The sequence below is a fragment of the Condylura cristata genome, unplaced genomic scaffold (genome assembly GCF_000260355.1).
Source record: "Condylura cristata isolate star-nosed mole 26May11 unplaced genomic scaffold, ConCri1.0 scaffold00006, whole genome shotgun sequence".
Taxonomy (NCBI): domain Eukaryota; kingdom Metazoa; phylum Chordata; class Mammalia; order Eulipotyphla; family Talpidae; genus Condylura; species Condylura cristata.
In genome coordinates, this window is record NW_004567107.1 from 16772102 (window position 1) to 16798056 (window position 25955).

Below are 25955 nucleotides of genomic sequence, written 5' to 3' on the forward strand. Positions count from 1 at the left end.
ATTATTTTTGTTATTTTCTTGCCTGGTCCATTATACTCCTGCTATGAGTGAAACCATCCGGTATTTTTCTTTCTCTTTCTGGCTTATCTCACTAAGCGTGAGGAGCTTGGATCTTGATGATACACATTTTCCCCTCCTGTAACATTGTGTTTATATTTCAAGGAAGAGTGTAGTGTGCAGTGTGGAAAGAAGGAGGGGAACGAGGGAATTGGGGCATTTTTGCATCAATGCTGTTTTCCTCTGCTAAAAGACCTTGAAATTTTTATCATAGGGGAAAAAAGTCTTAGCAGCTTTTTAACATTTTAAAACTGGTTAGCATCATTTTCCAGGATGCTTCATACTCCCTCCAAAATGTCCCTTTCTTTTGGTATTGGTAGATGGATTATTGCCTTTTCAGCACTTAATTTGCTTTAGGTGTTTGGTTTCAGTTCCCCTCAGTCTACTCATTGATGCCTAAGAGACTTGGTGAATTACTAAAGTAATTTCATGCTTGATGCCTGAGGTCAGCATTTCAAAGTCCATGGCAGTGTCTGAATTCAGGTCCAATACTGGCTTTCTGGCCAGAGCATTTCAACACCCCAGTTTCACTGCTGTCATTTGTCAGCATTTCTTACATCATCTTGCCTACACCTATTCTCTTGACACATGCTACTCTCAGCTAGAGAGTAATAGAAACAATTCTTTTTTTGGTCATTTCCATCAATTTTCGTGCATAAATAAGGGAAGCCAGTCATCCCAAATGTAGGGAAGTACTGAATATTCATCATTCATGGAGATTGACCAGTGGTGGACATTTCTTTCATAACCCCCGAACCCATTTCCCCCACCCAGCCCTTTGCCTCTGGCAACCACCAGTCTAGTCTCAGTGTTGGTGAAGTTGGTTTGTTTAATTAGAAGAGAGATCACACAGTAATTGTTTTTCTTACGCTTATTTAAAACAATGCTCTTGTGGTTCATCCACATGGTCGCAAGTGACAAAATTTTATTCTTTTATGTGACTAGTATATGTGTGTGTGGTGGGTCTCTACCCATTCATCCATCAGTGGATGGATGTTTCCATCTCCTGGCCATTCTGAATGATACTCCAGTAAACATAGGGGTGCACATATATTTTCAAATTAGCGTGTCATTTCCTGGTTACACATGCCCACAGGTAGAACTGCTGATCATATAATAGGTCAGTTTTGAAGCTTTTGAGCCACCTCCATGCTGTCTTTTGTCAAGGCCATACCAGTGTACATTCCTGTCAACAGTACACAGGGGCCCTTTCTCTACATCCTTGCCAACACTTGACAGTTCTTATCTTTTTGATAATAGCTATTTTAACAGATGTGAGCTATTTTAACAGCACATAGGGGGTTTGATTTGCATTTCCCTGAGGATTAGTGAATATTGGGCATTTTTGCATATACTTGTGGATGATCTTTATGTCTTCCCTGGGAAAATGTCTAGTCAGATCTTTTGCCCATTTTTTTAATTGGATTGTTTGTATGAATATATTTAAATGACTCATTTAATTAAAATGTTTAATACTGCCCTAGGTAAAAAGAGGTCATACTTAATACAAACACACTCAGGAAAATATGTACTCTTGTAAATTCTCTGTAGGTAAGTAAATTAGTGCAACCATTCTGTGGGGGAATTGGACAGTGCCTATTAAAATGATAAACCTTTGCATATATCCTGTTCCCATCTTAATATCAAACCTTAGAAAAATACATGCAATGAGCCCAAGGAGGCATACATAAAAATATTTATTGGGCCATTAGTTCAAGGCCAACAAGTACAGCATTTTCTGACTTTCCAATAATGGAAGGACTTACTAATTTCAGGCATATTAATTTGACTTACATGCCATGCAGATGTTAAAAAATTACGCACATAAACTATGTATTTCTATACAGCTGTATCTCCGCAGGATATTTTATGAAGGGAAAAGCAAACAAGATGCAGAATAATAACTACAGGAAGGTACTATTAAAAAATGTAAAACAAAACCATATGCTTTTAGGGATCAACATATGGGCCATGGATGTAAACATTTGGTGAAAGGCCTACAACATACATTGTCAACAGGATTGATATTGCTCCCCAGAGGAAAAAATTAGACATTGTGGATGTTAAATATCCCTGTAAAATTTAACCCTGTTTGACAAAATCTCTTTGCTTAGTATTTGATTTCTCTCATTAGGCAGAATTTAAATTTAATCAAAATGTTGACCTTGAGCATCGCCTGAAGAGAAAGTCAAGAGACACTGGTCTAGAAGGCAGTATTGGGGCTCTGTAGTCACACTGTCTGGGTTCCAACATTTACTAACAGCTGTGGGGGTGGGGGAAGGTAGTCCCCACTTTGTACTTTCAGTTCCTTACCTGTAAAATGAGTATAATAATAATAAAGCCAACGCTGCAATCATAAGAAAATTGAGAAATGCAATGCAAAGTATACAGGTAGGGAGGTAAAAGAAAATGACAGTGCTATGCCCCAAATTCCATACTACTTGAGTAGGAACTTACAGCACCCAGAGGAGACTTGAAGCATGGGGTGGGGGGAGAAAGGGGGTTATTGAAAGAAGGTCACCAGGCTGGGAGTTCATCAATGAGCCTGAGTTATTCTGGCAAAGGAGAAGAAAGAACATGTGTGAATGTCAAGTAGATGTTGATTGGGGGCAGTGCTGTGAGACTGTAAGCAGTGCTGTGCTAAAACTGGCTCTGCCAGCCCACCAAACCCAATTGGTAAATTTTCAGGCAGTCAGTGAGCTGATAGACTTCATGCCTGCAACTTGAAATCAGCAGGGGTGGAGCATTCATACCACAGAAGTTGGCAAACCCAGGCCCTCACTCCTAAGAACCCATTGTTAAATATTCATCAGCACGCTTCTGGTTGAAGAGAAGAAGCATGGATTAGCTTCCAAGGCTAGAGAAGATATTATAGGGTCTTGTGTCTTTATTTAGGAATTGAACAAAAACCTTGTAGAAGCCTGTGTAGCTTTTGAGTCTTAAACCTGGGTTCAGACCCTAACTTAAGACAATTTTGTTGAGCAAGCTCGTAAATCTCAAGCAGGTTAATGAATCCTATTATATGTTGGAATTGGAATAGCCGTTGATAGGTGGGCGCTCCCAAACCCACTTGGAAAGACTTAGTTATAAACTGGGGGGGTTAGGCAATGGGTGGGGGCAGCTTACCCTGCTGGAAGGAGACAGTGTTTCAGGTTGCATACTTCTCAGGCTCCTCTGGGAAATGGTGGGTCTCCTGATTAATGCATGCCAGGTCTTCACTTGTAATGCATGCCAGGTCTTCACAAGTGATTTGCGCAGTCAGATTTCAGTCCAAAGCTGACTTACCCTTGTCTCCAAGGCTGTATTGACATCTTCTCTCCTGTTGTAATGTTTTCCCAGGTTCAGAGAAGGTAAAAAAATGTAAATCCAGCATCTCCTTAGACAAGGCTTAATAAGCAGTTCACTCAATCAGCTTAGCTTGGTGTTGTCTGGCACATCAGCTTGCATTCTTTCAGGGTGAATTCAGGGATCCTGTAAAGATAAACCCACATTCAAGTGTGAAAGGCCTGATAATCCTTTTTGAAGGCAAAAACAACAATTGAAAAATTTTTTTACTTTTGTTTGTGACTCTATTCATTTGGTAACAAAGAGCATTTTTCTAATCAAGGCTGCCTAATACTAGATATAAACGAATTAATATGAACAAATAGCCTCTGATTGTTTGAAACAATAATAGGGAAGAAAGCTTTCATTGTCACTCCTGCTGGGATCACCATTTAGTTAGTGAAAGATAGGCCTTGTGCTTTGAAGTAAGACAAGTTTGTCTTCCCTGCTTCACTCCTGACTAGACTATAAGATGGATTTTTGTTTTCTTGTGCTGAGAGAGCACCTTGTTCTTAGAAGCTGGGTGGATACTGAGGCGAAACTGAACTAACAGCAGCAGGAAGACTGTGTTTGGTGCTGATTTATAGTTCTGCTGGCCAGGCACTGATAAAGTTTCCTTACCCAAAGAAAGCTCCAGACAGGAACACGTTCATCATTAGGTTAAATTAATGTGTTCATACCCTGTGGATATGATGGGGTTTGGTGAGGGTTGGAGGGACTTACACGGCATGGAAGAGGGATTGGAAACCAAAAAAATAATCTGCCACTCTTAAGGACCATTTTCTGTTTCTATAACTGTTTCATATTACTTTAATTATGGTTCTTCAAGTTAATGTGGGTAGAGTATGGATTAAAAGTTTTATTTTCCTTTTGAATGGAAGGGTCAATAGTTCAGTACATGAATGAGGGGTTTGGTTTCTCTGAAACCCCAGGACTGACATTAGAGTTCAGTATAGGTGCTTGGGAATTTCACAGGTATTCAGGTCTCGGAAATGTGATTCCAGTAAATATTTCCATCAGTATTTTTCAACGTTTTCCATTCTGTCCCTTATTTGCTAAGTGATTGTTTTGATTGTAAGCCAAAGAAACAAAGATAATTCCATCCTGATAAAGTGGTTTCTTGGAGCTTTCATTAAAGACATGAAGTTGGGTAAATTCTCAATGTCTTCACCAACAAATTTGCTCCATTTCTTCTTTGTGTTCTGATCAACCCAAGTAGGTCTCTAGTTTCCTACTGGAAGATGTGTTTTTGGGCATTGCCAGTAGGTTACCCTAATGAAATGTATCATATTTCCAAATTCCATTTTAGAGATTTTATTTCTGACAGAGTGGAATCTTTGGCATTACATCATTTGGGTTCCATATTAAATAGGTTGCATTTTTTTGAGATTGCTAACCATCTTTTTTTTTTTTTTTTAAGAACTTTATATTATGGTACTTTTCAAACATTCACACAAATGAAAAGATGATCATAATGAATCCCAGTGTTCTGTCACCTAGATTCAGTAATTATTAACATTTTTCTATGTTTAATTTTCTTCCATTTTGGGGGAGTGAAATATTTCGAAGCACATTTGTGGCATTGCAATCCTTGTGTATCAGTATATACCACTAACATAAAATTCACTGATGCAATCCTAATACCATAACTATTACATTTAACATCAAAAACATTCCTTGGTATAATTCTATACTCATTCATATCAGTCTCTTTAATTGCTATTCTAAAAAGTGTTTTTGTGGTTGGTATGTTAAGTATTCTCTTTTAAAAACGTTGATTAAATTAGTTTGCTCTATGCATAGGACTGTGGTGATATCATATGGGAGAATTGGTGGTGGGAATTGAGCAACAACCGAGTTGAAAAGATGTACAAAATGAAGAATGATGTAAAATGAAGAAATTTAAATAAAGAGACTAGTTTGCTCTAATGCATAAAGCTATCAAAGCTATTCTTAAGGTTTAAAAGGGTAATTTCATTCATTACTCGCTCCCTTATTCTCTTAGTGAGAAAACAGATTGAAATATAAGCCAGAATATTTTACTACTGAACAATAAAAATGAGAGAGATTGAAGCCTCCGAAGTCAGGGGATATTTGCAGTTGTTAAATTTCAGTCTCCAGAGTAAGGAACAGTGGATATTTTTATAATACTTTCTTTTAGGCTAACATGTGAAAAATTAATTGCAGTGGGACATATGCCTTCTGTGCCACACAATAAAAATATGATGAGGTTTGGCTTCATAACATGGAATTGAGAAAGAGAGCACATAGACTTATATCCAGGTGAATTTTTGGTCCAAACCTAGGCTCAGGTCCTATAGTTAGGGGATCTTTCAACATAGGGGCATTTTGTACTGTGTTCACATGTTTAAGTGGTGAAATGTCTGTTAAGTGCTTTATATAGTATGAGCTCCCTTAATAAGTAACTTGATGTATGTTTGTACCTTTCCTTTTCTCCATAATTGTCATGGGAGTTTTTTAGAGCAAGAGTGGTTACCTCTCCACTTGGTCTCTCTATAAATGCTTACGTAGTATGCCAGAAGATCCATCAAAGGAAAGGCAAGTTAGATAAACACACTATGGAAAGTGCCAATATATTGCCAGGAATAAATGCATGTGGAAGTAAACATTGAGACTTTGACTTACTCCGTTTTGGACCATGTTTCTTTTAGCAGTTAAATTTGTTTTCATATTGCAGTTTAAATTCATCTATGCCCCCTTTTGTGTTTATAAACTGAGATAAAAGTTTGGGAGGATATCTTGTTTCCAACTCGAAGGGCACAGTTTGAGTTTCAGCTTGTCTAGATTAAACCACAAATGAGGTCTTTCACATTTGTTTCTTTTTCTTCCTAATGCATCCTTCCCAATTGCTTTAGTTTTTATGATTAATGAGGCTACTCCTTGTTCCTAAAAGGGGTGTGGCTTTCTCCTTCCTGCCTATCCTGATGCTATTTGCTTGTTTCCTTCTATTAGCTTCTCCAGTTATTTTTCCTGGAGCTTTTGTTGCAGCTTTTCCATGGATAAACACTAAGGTGGGACAACACCCTGCTCTTTTTACCACTGGGGATATCATAATCATACAGTTCAGGGGATTTCTGTATTTTGAGAACTGTACTGATGTAATAAGACTGTCATTAAAGAAAGTCAACCTTCATTTGCTGTGTGATGATACTAACATGCATAGCATCTCTTAAGAACTGCCTGTAAGTTAAATTTGACTCATTTCACAAATGATTACTCTAGGTAGACTCAGGGTAGGAGGGAAGTGAAGGTAGTTATTACCTACCCCTAGGTACCAGACAAAATGTTTATGAAAGGACCTTGGAGCAGATTGAATGTTCAAAGATTCAGACAACCTTTGAGTGCAAGGACTTCAGTCCTTTAGGGAGAGGGTAGGATACGGTTGTTGGTCTACATACTACCAACAGTGCAAGAGTGTTCTTTTTCTCCACATCGTTGTCGCACTTCTTGTTTCCAGTGCTGACAAGGTGTGAACTGGTATCTCATTATGTTTTTGACTTGCATGTCCCTGATGATCACTTGATATTTAGTCTAGCAAAATTCACTAATCTCTCAATACAATTTGTTTATAATCATCTTGCATTTCCTATGGAACTGTATATATATAATTTGGAAAAATACTTAGTTTTTCCCTCTTTTCCTTTTGTTTTGGTATTCAGTCCTAATCCTTTCCTTTAGTTTTTGTGTTCATCTTAGTATTTTGACTGTGAACATAGCACATGCTAAAAGAAGTGGTAATTAAGCTTTGTTTTACAAGGGAATACTATCATGAAATACAGTAATTGCCAAACACTTTTTATCAAGTTAGGATGTTCTCTTCTAATTCTAGATTGCTAAATTATTGTGAAAGGGTGTTAGATTTACCAGGCAAATTTGCCATGCCTATTGTTTTAATTATTGACCTTTTCCCTTCCTTTCAGTTTTTTTAAGCAACAAATGTTAACTCATCTTTGCATCTTGGAAAAGCCCCATTTAGTCTTGATCTTATGTGTCTGTAGGTTTCAGAACAAATGGAAGTAAAATGCTGAACCATGCTACTATGTAAGAGAGGGGCAGAAGCACTGGAGAGTGAATGCTTATCAAGGAGCTTGGGTTACCTTTAGACTCTGAGTATGCATGCTAAAATACTAAGAGCAAGCATTACAGAATAGAAAGTATAACTAGAAAGTATAACTCTTGACCCAGATGAAAGGGAAAGGTGGGAGGAATGTAATAACATCATCAGTTCTATTCTCTTGATTCTGATATTTGTGAATTTTTTTTTTTTTTTTTTCTGATATTTGTGAATTTAATCCTGCTGCAGACTATTCTGCTGATTCTACATGGTAACCATTCTGTCCTTTTTCTTGTTTGGATGATTTAGAGAATCATGTGTGGCTACATTGATATCTAGACTTCCAGAGAGGTTTGATGCTTGCTGGTGTCAGGCACGTGGAGTGGGAGGGGCTGGGGATATCACCATGTCAGGATACAATTTGTGTTAATTTTTCCCTTTGTGGGTTCTCAGGTTTGATAGTCTAACTTGTGTGCTTCATAGGCTTGGGGTCATGATTTCTTAAGAGAGGCTTTTAATTTATATGTTCAGTAGCCTAAACTAACACAGTCAAACTTCTTCCCCCCACCCAGAACAACTGGGTAGATTATTATTATTATTATTATTTTTGCCTACTATTTTACTGATAATGAAGCTCTTCAAGACTCCTGGCACTGTTTCTCAACAACTCAGGTTGTTTTTTTGCTTTTTTCCCCTTTAGCTAACGTAGCAGAAGAGGTGAATTATTGTACACGTGTTGCATTCAACTAACTGAGATCAGAACTAGTCCAGAATTTCACAGGTCCAGGGCAAAAGATCAAAAGCAGTGGTTTTGGTATGAGCAAGGTGGGTCTCTCAAAGGTGACGGCAGCAATCAGATGGCGATGAGTGTTTTAGACTCACTGAGATGTAGTTCCAAACAGTAGCATGCAGTCCAGCAATTTCTGCAGCGTCCCTGGCTTCTTGCCTTTTTTTCCTCCTGTGGTCTCTGTGCGAGCTGTCGGTTTACCTGGGCCTCTGCCTTACCATCTTTTTTGCACATCAGCCTGTACATTTGTTTCTTCCTCCTTTTGGCTCTCATGGTACCATCCAGGGATATTCCAAATACTAAATGAAAATAGTGACTCAGGTGGTCATATTTGCTAAGAATTTATGAAATGAAGTACAAGATAGAAAGAAAAAGGCAAGATGGGAGCTGTCTTCAGGAATTCTAATTCTCGGCATCCCAGACAAACAAGGCTCAGGAAGAGTGATTTATTTTACTTGAAATGAATGTTTTCAGTTTCTCCTTTGAAACTTTTTACTGTCTAATGTTTTCATAGTATTATTAACTGTTTTATTATAAACATCCTCAGTCCTTTTTGAGATTCAAGTAAGAATGTAAAAACTCAAGTATACTCTAATTGATGATGCTGTCATTTAGAAAAAACACGTAATAAAACATTAATATTCCACATTTAAAAAAATATATATTTATATAGCTTCTTTTAGAGCAGTGTCAAAATGTCAACTGTTCTGTTGGAGGTTACTTTAGGTAGCATATTTTTCATGTCTTCCGAAAAGAAAAAAGTTCTCAAACGTCATAGATGGGTTGACGAATGCTATTCTGGGGATCAGGAGTTGTGGGGGTAGACACTGCTGACCACAGGAATGTCGAACAACAAATGCTGGCTTTGGGCAAAGAAATTTTGATGTATCTTGACCTCTTTAAAATGTTGGGGCTGGTGGTCCTTGTAGGGACTTGTATTACAAAGTATCTGAGAAATCAAACACACTATGTGAGAATAAGAATGCAGCATAATAGGGCAATAGCACCCTATTTATAAACCAACTGTGTTTACAGATACCCTAAATAACAGGTCAAAATAGATTTTACTATGGTGAATATTCCAATTGCAATGTTCTGTAACATTCTCATCTGTCTCGTGTATTTTAAGCAAGATTTCTGGGCCATGTGGCTTCTCGAGTTGACTTCAGTGACATGAAACCACCAAGCACGGACCTTGTCATTTATTTAACTCCAACTGTCTTTAATCTTGAGGATAGTACTACAGTGAGAATCCTTGGGGTTTCAGTATAATCATAGAACATATGTGGAATGAGTTTCGAATTCTTTGATTTTTTTTTTTGCCATATTTACCAGAGAAGTCTCGTATGATATGTCTTTTAGTTTGGGACTGTGGTTTCTTGCTTTTTTTTTTCTTTCATCTTTCTTCTTTTCTCTTAGTTCACAGCCATGAATGAACCGCAGTGCTTCTACAACGAGTCTATTGCCTTCTTTTACAACCGGAGTGGAAAGTATCTGGCCACAGAATGGAACACAGTCAGCAAACTTGTGATGGGACTTGGGATCACTGTGTGCATCTTCATCATGTTAGCCAACCTACTGGTCATGGTGGCAATCTATGTCAACCGTCGTTTCCATTTTCCTATTTATTACTTAATGGCTAATCTGGCTGCTGCAGACTTCTTTGCTGGGTTGGCCTACTTCTACCTAATGTTCAACACAGGGCCCAATACTAGGAGACTGACCGTCAGCACATGGCTCCTGCGTCAGGGCCTCATTGACACCAGCCTCACAGCCTCTGTGGCCAACCTCTTGGCTATTGCAATTGAGAGGCACATCACAGTTTTTCGCATGCAGCTACACACACGGATGAGCAACCGGCGGGTGGTGGTGGTGATTGTAGTCATCTGGACTATGGCCATTGTGATGGGTGCTATCCCCAGTGTAGGCTGGAACTGCATCTGTGATATTGAGAATTGTTCCAACATGGCACCCCTCTACAGTGACTCCTACTTGGTCTTTTGGGCCATTTTCAATTTGGTGACCTTTGTCGTCATGGTGGTTCTTTATGCTCATATCTTTGGCTATGTTCGCCAGAGGACGATGAGGATGTCTCGGCATAGTTCTGGACCCCGGCGGAATAGGGACACCATGATGAGTCTTCTGAAGACAGTGGTCATTGTGCTTGGTAAGTTTTTTCCTTTATGGATTTTCAGTACTTTCATAGAAACCATATTAATTTATGAGAGTGGCAATTAACAATGTGAGTGTTCACCTGGTACACATTCAGGGTTGATGAGGGGCCAAGACACCTATATATCAAATGTCTGGAATGAAGTCAGCATTGTGGTTTACTATTCCAGAATTGACTTTAGGGGGAGTACATGTCCCAGGGATGTGCTACAAATGATAGTGCGAAGGTGCCATTGATGAGTTTATCCATCAAGTTGTGAAATGACCTCCTTTTGAAAGATTTCCTTGCACCCCATTGTGGACTTTTTGTCATAGGGTCTCTTTACTGTAGATTTTCAGACATAAATGCTTTTATATACTAAAAATAATTAACTGATATTATCTCTATGGACTAGATCACGTTAATGTTTGATTACATTTTGGAAATCTTTTAAGAAATGTTTCAGCATTTCATCTTTCCCCATGGAGATCTAGTGGAAAGTTCCTCTAATTCCCTCTGCTCCAATTTGTAAAGCATTGTTGAATGAATGTAACCTGATATTGTGTGACTCCTCTGACACTGGGAATTAATGTTAATTTTAGTCACTGGAAAGAGAGCCCTAATTACAGTGTTCTGATCGATGCGGTGATTCATTAGGGTGAAGGCATAAATGGGCATCATTACTCGGGATCCTTATTTTGACTCCCTGATCAACCTACAAGGACAAGGCCTTGTTATTGCTGACCATGACTTGTAAGGGCTGCCAGAAACAGACTGGCACACGTTTTAGTAATATCCTTGCTGGACTCCCAGTCACTTGGATGTGAGATTGTCTTATTCTATTCAGGGGAGTTTGGTAGAGGTAAAATTTTTTTTCCTTGTATCATCGTTAAATTATCACCCCAAACCTTGAGCATTCCCCTGTCATGAGGTATATTTTCTATGATATGATTGAAACCTCCTAGGTTATCATGAATGTTACTTTTGTATGAAGTTAAATAACACAAGATATTTTGGTATTGACTTGAATGTTCACTTACTGATATGAATTTTGGTTGAGACTTGTCATGTTTTCATACCTTTTCCATTCGTAGAAGCACCAGCAGAAAGCCATCACTGAACTTGAGCTGTGAACTTGCCAAGCAACTGTTTTTTAAGTTTGATTTTTAATGCCTAACATAATCTGCTGTACAGTATGCTTATCAATTTATTTAAAATTAGCCTCTATGTCTTGCTGGGTTGCTTTGCAGGTTAAATGTGAATCATTCTGAAGGTTTATGGGGCAACAGTTTCAGTGTCTGACTGCACAAAAGGCTGCTTCTGCCCACCTCAGCAACCCTAAACTGGAACATAGCAGAAATGTTGCCCTCTGAAGTTTAAAGTAATAGAGTCCAGAGAGATTGAATATAGGCAATTACCTCTGAAATAAATAACATTATTTGTAAAGATATGTGATGGTAGAAGTTTTGGAATGCAGAAAGAGCCAGACAGGGTGATAAGTGAAGAAACTTGGTGATGCAAGATGAGTATGTGATTGTAATACAGAAAGGAGAAATTAAATGTGCCAGTAGTGTCTGAGAACAGCAACAAGTATAGATAGAATGAAAGGGTGGGAAGGAGGAAGGCTTAGTATAGGGAATTGCCAGCCCTACACACAGTGTTTCGTGGTGACATCTGTTGCCTCTGGTGTTCCCCTGCATGGGTTTCAGTGTCCATTCTTGTGTATTCATGATCACAGGCAAGGGATGGCTTGGTCTTGTAGCAATAAGTGTTGTTGGCTATTTAGAAATCAATTTATCAATGATCAAATTTTCAGGGGTAGGTGTTTAACTTCTGTTTTCTCTGCCAGATTTGTCGACTTTGTGACAGCAGATTACCATTTAATGATCTGTTTTCCAAAGTATCTGGTACAGAGTAGCTGCTCATTAATTGTTGAATAAATAAATGTTGCAGCAAGCCAAGTTTTGAATTTTTGAAACTGCGGACCAAAGAGTTCCTTGGTGATTTACTAACACATATGCCACTTTGTTCAGCTATGTGGCACAAGCTGCATGCCTATCATATTTCATGCCTTGCCATCACTTAACAGCTTGGAAGGTGACTGGCCACAGTGAACACACAATAAATAATGTTTATTTTACCATCATTTAGTCTGGGAATGATTATTATTTGATGCACTGTGTGGAAAAACGTCAGTTTCCATTTCACCACATCAGATTGACCTCTGGGTTTTAGATCTGTTCAGACTTCATGCTCAGGGAAAGGATTTGCTGGTTGGCAAGCTGAATTTCTAGAAGTCAACAAAAATAAAGGCAACTTTGAGATTTCTCATGGCAGTACCAGTAAACAGTTTGTTATAAGCACAGTTTGTATATTGGCTGCTTTTGAGCGCATACTGGATCCTAACATTTGTTTTTGTCAGACACTTAGGTAACACTAATGTTAGGAACCTTAAAAGGTCGCATAGCAATAAGTACAGACACTGGTCAGTCTTGGAGTGCATGTGCTCTTCACCATGGGGACCTGCCTCGCTATAATAAAAATAGTCATGGCTACATGCTTTATTTTGTTTTCAAGTTTAAACAGTTCTATGCTATTAAGCTGAAACATTTGATCCCATTTGTTCCTGTTGATTCTGCCTAGTGGCCTGTGCTTTGTTTCTGAGCAGAAGAAAGCTTTCAGGACCATTCAGGATGCTTCTGGAAGTGACGATGACGAGCATGCCTCAAATTTCATCAGCCTTTCCACTGTTTGGTACTAGAGCATCTGTTTCTGATGGAGGAGGTGTTCTGTGCAAGGTGTAGTTAAATTGAGGGTTCACTGTTCCTGCATGAAATCATGTCATCCTTCCCCCGGGTCTGAGCTCTCAGGCACTTGACATTTTACCAGAAATTCCTCTGGAGCCTGTTCCACAGTTGAATCAGAGTTGTAGTCAAGCAGTTCTTCCTTATTTGACCACAGTCTGTCTTGCACCGTCAGTCCTGGCTTTGTCTGCTCTATTCCTTGTGGTGATGGTTCTGTTGGGATTCTTGGAACAGAAAAATGAAACAAAACAAAACCAGAATTTGGAAAGAGAAACTGATGATGGTGGGTACCAAGGTTTTGGCATCAAAATCCTGAGACATAGTGAGAGACCTAGGCAATGTGTGTCCAGGTGGGGTTTCACTCGAGAAGCGCGAGAGATGCTGTTTTTACGGTTTGATCTATTTGTCCTGGAAATGCTCAGCACCCAAGGTGAGTTACCCTTTGCTACCTGTGCACTCCTGACTGGGTCAGTGGGCACTGCCTTTCACATACTAGCACGACTTGGTGTTGTGTAACCTTGCACCAGGGTAAGTTGTATTTGCCCCATTTAATACTGCAGGGACTGAGCTCAGTAGCTTGTCCAAGACCACTCATTTTGCAAGTGAAAGAATTGAAACTGAGTGGTAGAGTTGTGGACAATGACCTCAACTACAACGACTGCAGACAGCAGACACCAGACATTGCTGGAGGTGATAAGTGGTTGGGCCAGAGGAGGTTAAGCCTATTGTTTTCTCCTTCACTCTGATGAAAAGATAATTTGGGCCATATCCTGTTAGCTAATCTTGAGGTACTTCTCTTTTCAATTTAATTCAGCAAACATGTCGTTGGGTGCTAATTGTGTGGGAAGGGATAAAAGGATGAGTAAGGTAAAAGCCAATCTTTATAGAGTTTATGTGGTGTAGTAGAGGAGACTAATAAAGGGGGGGTTCTGGGGGGAGGGGCCGTGGTTTGTGCAGAGGACTGTGGATGCTTTAGTGGTGGGTGGAGTGTGGTAAGATACATCTGAAGAGGTGTGATCCTGTACCCCTGAGTCATATAAGGTATTCTAGACCAACGTTACCGCAATAAAAAAAAAATGAAACAATTAAAAAAGAATAAAAAGAGCTGAAGAATACTGGGTCTACATACTAGTAGAAGTGTGGGCAGAGTGAGCCCAGGGAGGCAATACTGAGCTGAGTTTTGGTGTCAGTGGAGGAGCGTGTGCCCCAGGGTGGGAATGGAGGAGATGATAAACGTTGGTCGTGTTGTCTCTGAGGAACTGAAAGTGGCTGTGTGATGAGCAGTGGTGGGTTCGCTGAGCATGTGGAGTGCTGGGGTTCATAGCGTTCCCAGCATGCTGAGGGGTTGAGCTTCTGCCTCTGGGGAGTCAGAGGGGTAACCCTCTCACCATCTAAACAAAAGGACTTAGTAGTGAACACAGACTAAAGGGCCTCCGTAAGCCGAGGGTCTGTGTGCTGCTTGTTTGTGTATGCCTTTTCTACAATTCTCTGTTGGCTTTTTAAATGCGCAATTTAACACTGGACTTGTTCCGCTGTGTAAATATGGCAAAGGAAAACTTTTTAAGTGAAGCTCTGCCCAGATTTAGCATTTCAGAGCTGAAAGGGTCCTTAAAAATCACACCACACCAGATAATTGAGACATTTAGGTGTGAGTTAGCCGCTGGCCCCAACACAACCCGGGTTTCCCGACTTCCAGCAAGGTGGTAATCTTACAGCCTGTTCCCCGACCTTGCTTGGCCCCCTCTGTATTTTCCATCATTTTCTTCCCAGTAAACATCAACATGAATTTATGTGGCTAGCCCAGGATTGGATATAAACATCAGGGCTGTAAAGGTGTGTGGCGCCAAAGAAAGGGACCTTTTTAATTTGGCCTCTTATAAGCAACTTGTAATTTTTGCAATGAACCTTTGACAACAGTTACCAGAAACTGTGTGGCTTTTACACTCTTAGTGTCCTGTGGCTTTCTTAACAGTATGGTACTCAGTTTTCATTTAGCTTTTTTGATGTTTATATTTTATGTAGGGGATTGTGTGTGGTGTGTCTTCTCACACTTACTGAGGCAAAAGATCCTGGGGATTGATTATTAAGACTGCCATTAGCTCTGGATAATTTCGGCACTTTGCTCTTTCTGTCCATTAATTTCTTTGACCCTTCATCTGTTGGGTGAAGTTGAAAACTTTGATGAATAAGATTCTCCAAGAGTTTATATATTTATTTTGAAGATTTATTTATTGATGCATAGAGAACTCAGGTACAGTCAGAGGTACAGGGACAGTGAGAGGATTCACCAGAGGCAGAGCAGGAGCAGAAAGAACAAGCAGATTGATGAAGTCCACTGCTGAGGGGAGCAGCGAGTGAGACAGGAGAGGTCTGCTGTGCCATGTGGGTCAGCTCCCTGCCCGGTATCAAACTTGTGCTGAGGCCACTGTGGCTAGCTTCATAGTGCTGCATTTTAACCCACTGCGCCACCAGGGAGGGACCTATGAGTTATATTTAATGCTCTGTGATAAACTGATAAGGACAGTGACTACTGTGACTCAGTCATGAAGCATTTTTCAGTGGGAAACACAGAAATGGAACTGGAACAAAAGCAAAGGACAATGATTTCTCTCTATATCAATGTCTCTCACACTTACCTCTAGGTGTATTATTCCCCACTGAAGGGAGTGGCACATTTATAGAGAATAGTCTCAAAAACATGCGTTTCCCCCCTTTTGCTTTACTCTTTGTAGAGAGCTGGTAACAGTGAGGGGAGGTGTCCTTTCTGGTCCTCTAACTAGTGGGAGTGAGAGACACAAGAGTCTTTTCAGTTCCTGGGCCCAGGTGGCCAGCTGCACATCCTGTTGCTTTGAAGAGGAACCAAAGCTCGCCCAAGTTTCCTCAGTTCCCTGCTGCCTCCCCGTGAAGGCCTCTTTGAGGAAGAACCCGAGAGAATATTCATGAGAGCCCTGATTGTTTGGTCAGCGCTGAGGCTGGCTTGGCACCTTGGGTATGGTCAGAAGAGACACCCAGAAAGCCTACAGTGCTGCCCAGACCCCAAGTCCTGGGCCCAGGTCAAAAGAAAAACACACACTTTCAAATAAAGCTCTTTTTCACACCTTTTGTTGCCCATCTCCATTCAAATAGTTTTCCTCAGAAGAACCTTTTCAACAGAAACAAAAACCAGAAGTACCACATTAACCTAATCAACTTCTTTTTGAGGTGGAGATAGGATAGCCGAAACACAAAGCTTTCTCTTAATTTATAGAGCTCTGATGAAAGTGATTCAGATCTTGTCTGGTTGAGACTCCTGTTAGTCTCAGTATAAATGTTGCATAGTCATCTGTCCTCATCATTATAGTCATAAAGGATGTTGTAGACTGGAATAAAAGCCTCAGTGACAGAGAACGTTGATTCGATCATCAAAGTGAGGATTTGAACACAGCAGCTCAAGGATTGTTCCTCTGAGAACTCCAGTAATCACAAGTTTGAATTCTTGATATGGGTAGAAACTGTGAGTCATTGACATTAAAAATGTAGTCTTGGGCCCTCCCTGTTGGCATAATGGGTTAAAGCACAGCACTATGAAACTAGACACAGCCACTTCACGAATTGGAGCTCTGGTCAGGGGGATGTCCCACATGGCACAGCAGACCTCTCTTGACCTGCCTGCTGCTCTGCCTCAGTGTATTTTGTCGATCTGCCTGTTCTGCACCCTACTCTGTCTCTGGTGAATCCTTCCACTGTCCCTGCACCTCTGTATGCATAACTGTACCCCAGTTCTGTATGCATAAATAAATAAACCTTTAAAAAAATGTAATCTTGCAAAGGGGGACTTGCAAAGTTGTTTTTACCTAAAGATGTGCTGATGGTATCTGCCCAGAAGAAGCCAATGCTGGGCTTTAATCTCTTTCTGAGGAATGCATGGTAGAGAGCTAGACTGGGTACCCATTCTTTAAGTCTGTAGCCAGCTCCTTGGTCATTTGCAGAGCTTAGAAAGGCTGATCTTACTATTGCAGCATCTAGAACAGGATCTACCACTTAGTAAACTCTAGGTCTTTTTGAATGATTAAATCATTTGTATCGCCAACTTTCTCTCTGGAGGACACAAGTTACCTAGTAACAATAAAAATATACCGTGTAGCTTGAAATTTAATGGGATTTAATAATTTTAACATTTAAATTAAATGAATTTAATTTGTACTGTGTTATGGGATAGTTCTAATTAGATAGCCAATCTTCAGAGGTGGGTGTCACCACCTCCTGGGAACTATCTTTCAGGTCCTGCAACACATATAGTCACTACAGAACCCTTCTTTATTTCCATGGAATGTTAATTTGCATCTATGGTAAGTTATTCCTTTCCTAATAGTCACCATTCAACATTCATTTGCTTTATAACCAATTGATGGTAAGTTCTGTCAAGGGCATTTTCAGGCTGAGCTCATTAATAGTAGTTGACTTCTGTAAAGGAGTAGCCACGCACCATTTTTAAAGAGCTCTCATTTTAGTAGATCATAACAAATCACTTAAACAAATGGGTACAATATAGTCTGGCAAATAAAATAAGTGTGCTGCTATGGGAATGCTCATATATGTTGTCTTTTGATTTGGAAGTGTCAGACTTTATGATGAGGTGATCCCAAATTTGCATCTTAGGTGAGTAGGGTGGGTGAACCCAGGCAATGAAATTATTTCGGTTAGATGGCCATCACAGTTCTGAATTGAGTTAAATTTTCAGTTTTTCTTGTTCTGTCACTAATATATCATTTAGAGAGGACAATAACCCCTGTTAAACTCCCAAATCTCATGTAAATTGCTAGGGGGGTTGTTGGTAGGGGAGTTTACATCATTTGAAGACAAATGTTTTGTCTTTGTTTTGCATTGTTGTAATAGGTGTATTTTTTGAAGTGGCCAAAATTAGCAGATTCTTAGCATTAATTGGTGGTAAGCCAAATTAATTTTGAATGGTGACTGATCTGGGAAAGGAATGACTTACCTTATATGCAAATTAACACTGTGGAAAATAGGAAGGGTTCTGTAGTGACTGTATATGCTCTAGGACCTGAAAGCTCTCACAGGAGAGGCTGATTCACAGATCTGAAGGTATGAACACCTAGACCTGGCAATACAGTTTTCTCTGGTTTCTTAAAGTCTTTCATGGCCTTTTGGGGTGGGGAGGCTTAAGAAGAAGTGTAGTTGATATTTGTTGTCAGTATTACAACAATACAATTCAATGTCAGCTATTACATCTAGAATGTACAATCTTGATTTCAGGGACTTACATTCTTTGGGATTTCAAACAATGTTATCCCCTGAAACAGGCATAATAAATAATAATGAATGTGGAATTAACATGCATACAAGTGTTTTGCCAAATTTAGCTAATAAAAATGATTGTGTAGGACCTATGTATGAACTAGCAGAAGTATTCATTATCTATCTGAAATTCAGATTTAACTGAAATTCTATTTAATTTGGTGACCTCAACACGCACATGACATTGAGTTAGAAATAAAGTATTTAAGATGACTATCAACTATATATGTTGATTTTTCCTTTGTCTTGACAGGTTTCCTCACTATTCCACAGATCAATTTAAGTAGACAAGGGTTTCACTTATTTGATATTTCTGATTTGCCTTTCATTCTCTGGAAATAGAAATAGATGTGGTATATAAAATCTGTTTGCTTCTTGGAAATAATTATACTTATCAGCAGATAATGTTAATTTGAACCTCCTGTTCAAAATTGAGTTCATCTTACATATATTTTTTGTCAATCTTTTGGGAAAAGACACTTTGACAAAATTTGTTTTTCTGAATCAACAAATGATATTTTCTCCCATGTATCTACATATTTTCCTTGAGGTCTACACTAGAGCTTTATGTCACCAAGAAGCCACTTTTTATTCCTGTGTTTTAGTAAAGATGATAGTGTCTAGACTGAGTGTGGTCATGGCTTTACTTCAACCCTGCCAGGTCTCCTTCACCAATAGAGGAGTTATTGTCATGATCCAAAGCAAATACGGAGTTCTAATAGGGTGACACAGCAATAACAGGGGCTTTTTGAAGAAGTGGGATTTAATCTGGCATTGGGAGACTGGAAATTCATGGCTTCACCTATTTATCCTTCCCAAGGAGACTTTTGTTGACACGAAGAATATTGCATTTTAAGCGGGGTTTTCCATGAGTTCATTCTACACAGGTATTTCTGTACTACAGAAAGCTTCTCTTCATGTGGCAGTCATGAATTCATTTGCTTGAGTTATTTTCCTTTCTTTTGGGAGAGGAAGATAGCAACTTAGGAGCCCAGTTTGCAGGACCTGCATAGAAGACTGATGAAGTGAAAAGTTGAAAAGTTTTTGCAGTCGCCATCAAACGATTCACCATATTAGGCTGAAGGAATTTGTTTAGCTAACTTTGCTGAGAATGGGTGCCCAGGAATGTGTCTTTGTATATTGCCCTGGCCCAAAAGGGAGAGTATAATCAATCAAGATATAAATTGAGTCTAAATCAAGCTGGAGTCAGTGAGTTTCTAAATGAAAATAGGAGAGACTCTATTTGTACATCCAGCAAACTACACATATAGTGATCAAATAAACAAAATTGTAGGGATTGGAGCATTAGTTTAATTTGGTAAATTCTAATTTCTTGACCTTATTTTACAGCTGAGTTATATAAAATGTTAAATTATTTTTGGTTTTAATATGTCATAAATATTGCATAGATGCTGGCAGTTACTTTATTAAGTTTTTCTACCAACTTTATTTTTTTCAGGGTCAATATTTATAGAGTTTCTAAAAAAAAGACTAATAATGCTTAAATTTGCATTCTTACCAATCACCATATATATATATATATATATATATATATATATATATATATAATATATAATATAAAAATTTGAACAAAAATCTCAATTGCTCTGAGTTTCAGTTCCTTTAACTGCCAACTAGAGATAGTGTTTTTGTGAAGATCATATATGATAGTGGTGATAGTGATTGTGAAGCTACTTTTTATAGGAAATATCACATAAATGTAATTTCTGAATGTTTTTGCAGCAGAGTTGTGACCAAAAACCAACCAACAAAACAAAACAAGCAACAGACCAAGTTTGGAATGCTAAGAAATGTGAAGTGTGTGGTTGCGAAAGCATTAAATATATTTCTTATTCCAGATTAGCCATTTACAGGTTGGTGTGACTTTGGGCATCTGCTTAGCGTCAGTGAGGAGTTCCTCATCTTTTCCATGATGGTCTTTGCTACCATGAAGAGCTTCACCCCATTAGTGTTTCTCCAAGCGTGGCTCAAGAACTCCTGCATCTGAACTACCTGGGATGTTTGTGAAGCAGGCTGATGACTCCTGGGTGCCAGCCTAGACCTGCTTGAGCAGGATTTTTGTGTTGGCATCTAGACCCCATAGCTCAGTCATACCAACCTTGAAAATGACAGCAGTGGGGGGTCTGTAGCATTGGTTTAAATGATATGCCATTAAACCTGTCCTTGCTTATTTCTGATCTCTATTTTTCACCAAAATGGATACAGTGTTGGTTCCACTTAAACAGTGAGTGAAGACCTGGGGCTTCCCCAGGTGTGCTATCTACCTGTTATGCAAGGGTGAGGATAGGAAAGAGGAAGGGAAGACGGGGTTAGGGAGGAAACAGAACTACTAAGATGAAATTCTTGGCTCTTGAAGGGTTTACTGTTTGAGAAAATGAGGTTTTTATTCAACAGTTCTATCAAAACACTTGAAATATTTATCATTATCCATTTTTTAGTCCCAGAAAAATTTGGAAGAAGTTTTTTTTTTTTAAAGATTTATTTATTTATTCATATGGAACTGGGGTACAGCCCAGAGATGTGGAGGGTGAGAGGATTCACCAGAGACAGAGAGGAGAGCAAAACAGGCAGATTGATGAAGTACACTGCTGAGGGGAGCAGCGGGCGGGTCAGGAGAGGTCTGCAGCGCCATGTGGATCTCCTCTGGGGCAGGTGGGGATCAAACTCATGCGGAAGTGGCTTTAGCTTCTCAGTGCTATGCTTTAACCCGCTGCGCCACCAGGGAGGGCCCTGAAGGAGAAGCTTTTTATCTCCCCAATACAGGAGATAAAGCAAGAGTGTTTTACATTAACATGATACAGATGCCTGTGTCTGCATGGACACCTTTATAGAAAGGAATAGCCAATCATTGAGTTGTTCAGAGGTTACATGAAGAATACCTGCCCTCCTCTCCTTTGACCCCCAGAGCAGCATGGCATAGTTTAAAGAAATGGGATTTGGATTTAAGATACATAGATTTAGAACCTCCAGTTGGTTGACATATAAACTTTGTCATCTGGGATAGTATTAGTTGACCTTTCTGATCTCTTCTGTTCCCTGTCTGTGACTGGAAGAGCATTACTGGTTACATCCCCACCAAGGTGATGAGGACTGAGAGATACCTGGAACACTTACAGTGCTATCGCATGACAGAACCAACATCAAGTGTGCACGCTTTACCTATTGCCCTGTGTTCATGAAGGTGCTGCGTCCTGCTGATTACTACTAGTTATTTAAATTGTTTCCATAGGATGGTTGGTCACTCCTTGGAGACCTTAGCCTCTTTTTTTTTTAAAAGCTGTATTTATTTATACATCCAGAACTGGGGTACAGGCCAGAGGTGCAGGGGCTGTGAGAGACAGAGACAGAGTGGGGAGCAGAACAGGCAGATTAACTAGAAAATACTGCTGAGGGGAGCAGTGGTTGGGTCAGGCGAGGTCTGTTACACCATGTGGACTGGGGATTGAACGCATGCTGAAGTGTCTTTAGCTTCATAGTGCTTTAACCTACTGCGCCACCAGGGAGGGCCTGACCTTAGCCTGTTTTTTAGGACTATGTCATCTCTGATGGCATTTTCCCTCAGAAATGAAATTGGAGATACTATGTGGGAACTCAACCCATTAGTTCTTTTATCCATTAATTCATCCCTTAAGTACTTACTTGACCAATGAATGTCAAATCCTAGAGACTTGCTGTAGATGAGACAAGGATTATGGCATTCACACCCTCTTCCAAAGCCACATGGCTTCTTACACAATAGTAATGATAAATAGTCTTTCAGCTTCTGTTCAGACTTCTTGGATGCAGGACATACTTCTGTCTCCCTAGAAGCCAAATTCTCTTCTGATAGATGGACTGTTATATATATTGAGCCAAAACATAGGTAAGAACTATTTCCCACTGGATCAAATTCTTTCCTCCTGCTGCCATAAAAACTGTGTACACACTAATTCAGTTTTGGTGACATGTATTGCCTCCTCTATGTTAAATTAACAAATAACAAAATGTGTCACTCCTATTCATATATAAATATGGCTAAACTACAAAGCAGAATAGGAGTAAGTGTTATGACAGAAATAGTTATAAAGCAAATGCAAATGGCCCTGCCATCCGAGACCTTGTTTCTGGTAGGAAAGGAAACAACGGAAGCTGGGTGGCTGTAGTGAAAAGCAAGAGGTGGCAAATGCCAGAAAAGAAGTATGAAGAGAGACATATGGGAATTTAAAGGTGGGAGTAAATTGTGTCAGTGTAATCAAGGGTTTTAAATCAGTGAGCTGTTTCAGTTAGTAGTTAAAGTTAGGGCGTGTTTGAGCAATGGTGTATTCTGCTATAACTATTTATTTTGAAGTGCTGGATTCTGTCTTAATATTTATCACTTTTTCTTGGTTAGCAGATTAGCACATATTCATTGCAAAGAGAAAGGGAACTTGTGAAAAATTAACTATTTGAAGATAATTTAGAATTCTGAATGATTCAGGGGAAACCCGAAATACTGAAATCAATATGCTATTTCTTTCCCATCCTTTGTTCTCATTAAAACTTTATCATTGAGATCATGTTGTATATACAGTTTTGTGCATGATTTAGAAAATATCTTATGCCACACCATTAAGTAATCTTTGCAAACATAAGTTTTGTGTACAAATATAGTACATCTAAAATGATGTAATATTAATGTGATCCCTGGACATTTAGGTTTTATTTTCTGTCTCTTTTCCTCCTTTTCATATTCTAAATTACACTGAGATAAATCTGATCTAATATGAATCGTTATTTCCTCCCCCTGAGACTTTATTCGTCTTGATTACCTATTGTATAATGTTCTCTATAGAAAGTTTTACCAACTTACACCCTTACCACAAGGGAATGAGAATAGTTCATTACACTCTCACCAATATTAGAGGCTTTTTTCTTTTAATAGTGACATACTATAATGATTTACATTAGTTTTGTTTGTGAGATGAGACATTAGCAAAACTATTAAGAGACAAACTTTTCAGGGGTTTAAAACCTAAAAATAAAAGTGAGAATTCATTTACTGTTACTTAAAATATATATACTACTTTGAAGTACTTGTTCCATGTACAGATCTAATATATACTGATTTCTTTAGAAACCAAAAGGCCACTAGCCAAATGGCCTAGCGTGTAGACAGTCGCTTGTGGAAGTGCGCCTTGCCTGGATTCTACTAGTTCTAGTGCTGCTGCATGCCTGCAATCAGCTGGGCTGTGCATTCAGCTGCTCCTGGTTTTTTTTTTTAAGGTTTATTTATTTATGCATACAAGAGCGGAGGTTATGGGGTGAGAAGATTCACTGGAGACAGAGTGGGAAGCAGAACAGGCAGACTGATGAACAGACCAGTACGCTGCTGAGGGGAGCAGCAGGCCAGACAGGAGAGGTTTGTGCCATGTGGGTCAGCTCCATAGCTGTAGTGGCAGTGGGAGCTTCATAGTGCTGCGGCTTAACCCATTGTGCCACCAGTGGGGGCCTGCTCCTGTCTTCTGTTTCTGTTTCTCTTCGTATAGTGGGAGTTTAAGGGTAGAAATTCTTAAACTTTTTAAAAAAATAAAAAGGCTATTGGGCCCTCCCTGGTGGCACAGTGGGTTAAAGCCCAGCTTTAGCTACTTAGCTAAAGCTGCTTCAGCATAAGTTCGGTCCCCACCTTAGAGGTGACCCACATGGCGTGGCAGACCTCTCCTGACCGGCGCACTGCTCCCCTCAACCTCTCCTGCCTGTTCTGCTCCCCACTCTGTCTCTGGTGGATCCCTCACTGCCTCCGCACCTCTGGTCTGCACCCCAGTTTTGTATGCACCAATCAATAAATAAATCTTTAAAAAAAATAAGATTACTGTAGAAGATGCTCTTAGACATATAAGTACTTGGCAGATACTATTATAAAATACGTAACTCTGTGTTTTCATCAGTGATCTTGAAGTGCTGAAATCTAAATTCACCTCATTTGGGTAGGTGTTAATATACAGTGAGAACAGGGACAGACGAGAGGGTGAGGGCTGGTCATGCTTCTGGGACTCAGTGGGACAATCTTGCCTTGAGCCAATGGTGCTGCCATGTCACTGGGACTCCAAAGACTCTAAAAATAGATGTATAGGGCCCTCCCTGGTGGTGTGGTGAGTTAAAGCCCAGCACTAGGAGGCTAGGGCCACTTCCACATGAGTTCGATCCCCGCCTGCCCGGGAGGTGACCACATGGCGTGGCAGACCTCTCCTGGCCCGCCCGCTGCTCCCCTCAGCAGTATACTTCATTGATCTGCCTGTTCTGCTCCCCACTCTGTCTCTGGTAAATCCTCTCAACCTCTGCACCACTGTTCTGTACCCCAGTTCTATGTGCATAAATAAATAAATCTTTAAAAAAAAATAGATGCATAATGTAGTTCTAAAATGCCCCAGTGTTCTTTCTTCCCTAGAAAACTCTCCCTTACACTGAGGTTTTCTTCATTTCTCATTGCCCTGATTTTTTGTCCCAACTGCTGGTGCAGTGCCGTTGGGCCAGAAGATCTACCCAACAGTTTTATTTATTGAGTTTTCAAACCCACTGAATAAGTAGGTAGGCACTAGTAAATCAGTAGCTAGTTTGTAAAACAAAACAAAACAAAAATGGAAAGAAAGAATATAATTTGAATTAATTCTTAATTGTTTAGTAAGAGATTGGTTACCCTTTGGGCACTGCACAACTTCTCAAAACTTGTACTGAGGTCAGACACTGATATCCTCACTTCCTCTTCCAACACTTGTTACACGATACTTGATTTTTATCATAACTGACATATTGGAAAGGTATGACATCACTGAAAGGAATGTAATGCCATCTAATGTTAAAACTGAACTACGTCAAGCCAGTTTACATCTTGCCTGACAGGCGTCCAATGTCACTTTTACTCTGAAAGTAAAAAGAGCTGGCAGTGCTCTTTTCAGCTAGCTGAGGAACCCTGAGGTTTCTTGGGTTACAGTTTGAGAATCAGGGCTCTACTAATTTCCTGGTTTCAGGTTTAGTTTTGCTTTGTTTACTTCAACCCAGTTGATACCTCTTATTTCCCAGTTCCTGTTTTTATTTATTTCTTGCTTCTAGCTGTTAGTTTTCTTCCTCTTCGCTCAGTGCCATTCTCTGCTTAATGTTTGCAGCTGCTCCCAGACTTTGCAAACTGAGCTGCAAAACGTTGGCTTGGGCCCTTGCTTTGGGGGCTGGCTGCAGGATGACCACTGTGCTCTGTACCTTCCAGGACCTCTTCAGTTAAATCACTTATCTTCAGTGACATGACTTGTTTTAGGGGTCCATCTGTTGGGCATTTTAGATCTCCCAGCTCCCAGGGCCACCCTTAGCCTGCATGGTAGCCACAAGGACTTGCCCACACCATACCTCATTGTATGTCAACTCGGGAAGAGAGAGGGGGAAATCTATCTATCTATATATCTATATCTATATCTATATCTATATCTATAT

General features: G+C 39.7%; 1 protein-coding gene across 4 annotated transcripts in view; it reads left to right on the forward strand.

Moving 5' to 3' along the window:
* LPAR1 (lysophosphatidic acid receptor 1) overlaps positions 1-25955 on the forward strand; it is a 117712-nt gene that overhangs the window by 59324 nt on the left and 32433 nt on the right. For all 4 annotated transcript variants that reach the window (XM_012721500.1, XM_012721501.1, XM_012721499.1 and 1 more), the window contains exon 3: positions 9663-10410. In XM_012721500.1, the coding sequence (XP_012576954.1) occupies positions 9663-10410 (748 nt within the window). The remainder of the gene's footprint in view (positions 1-9662; positions 10411-25955) is intronic.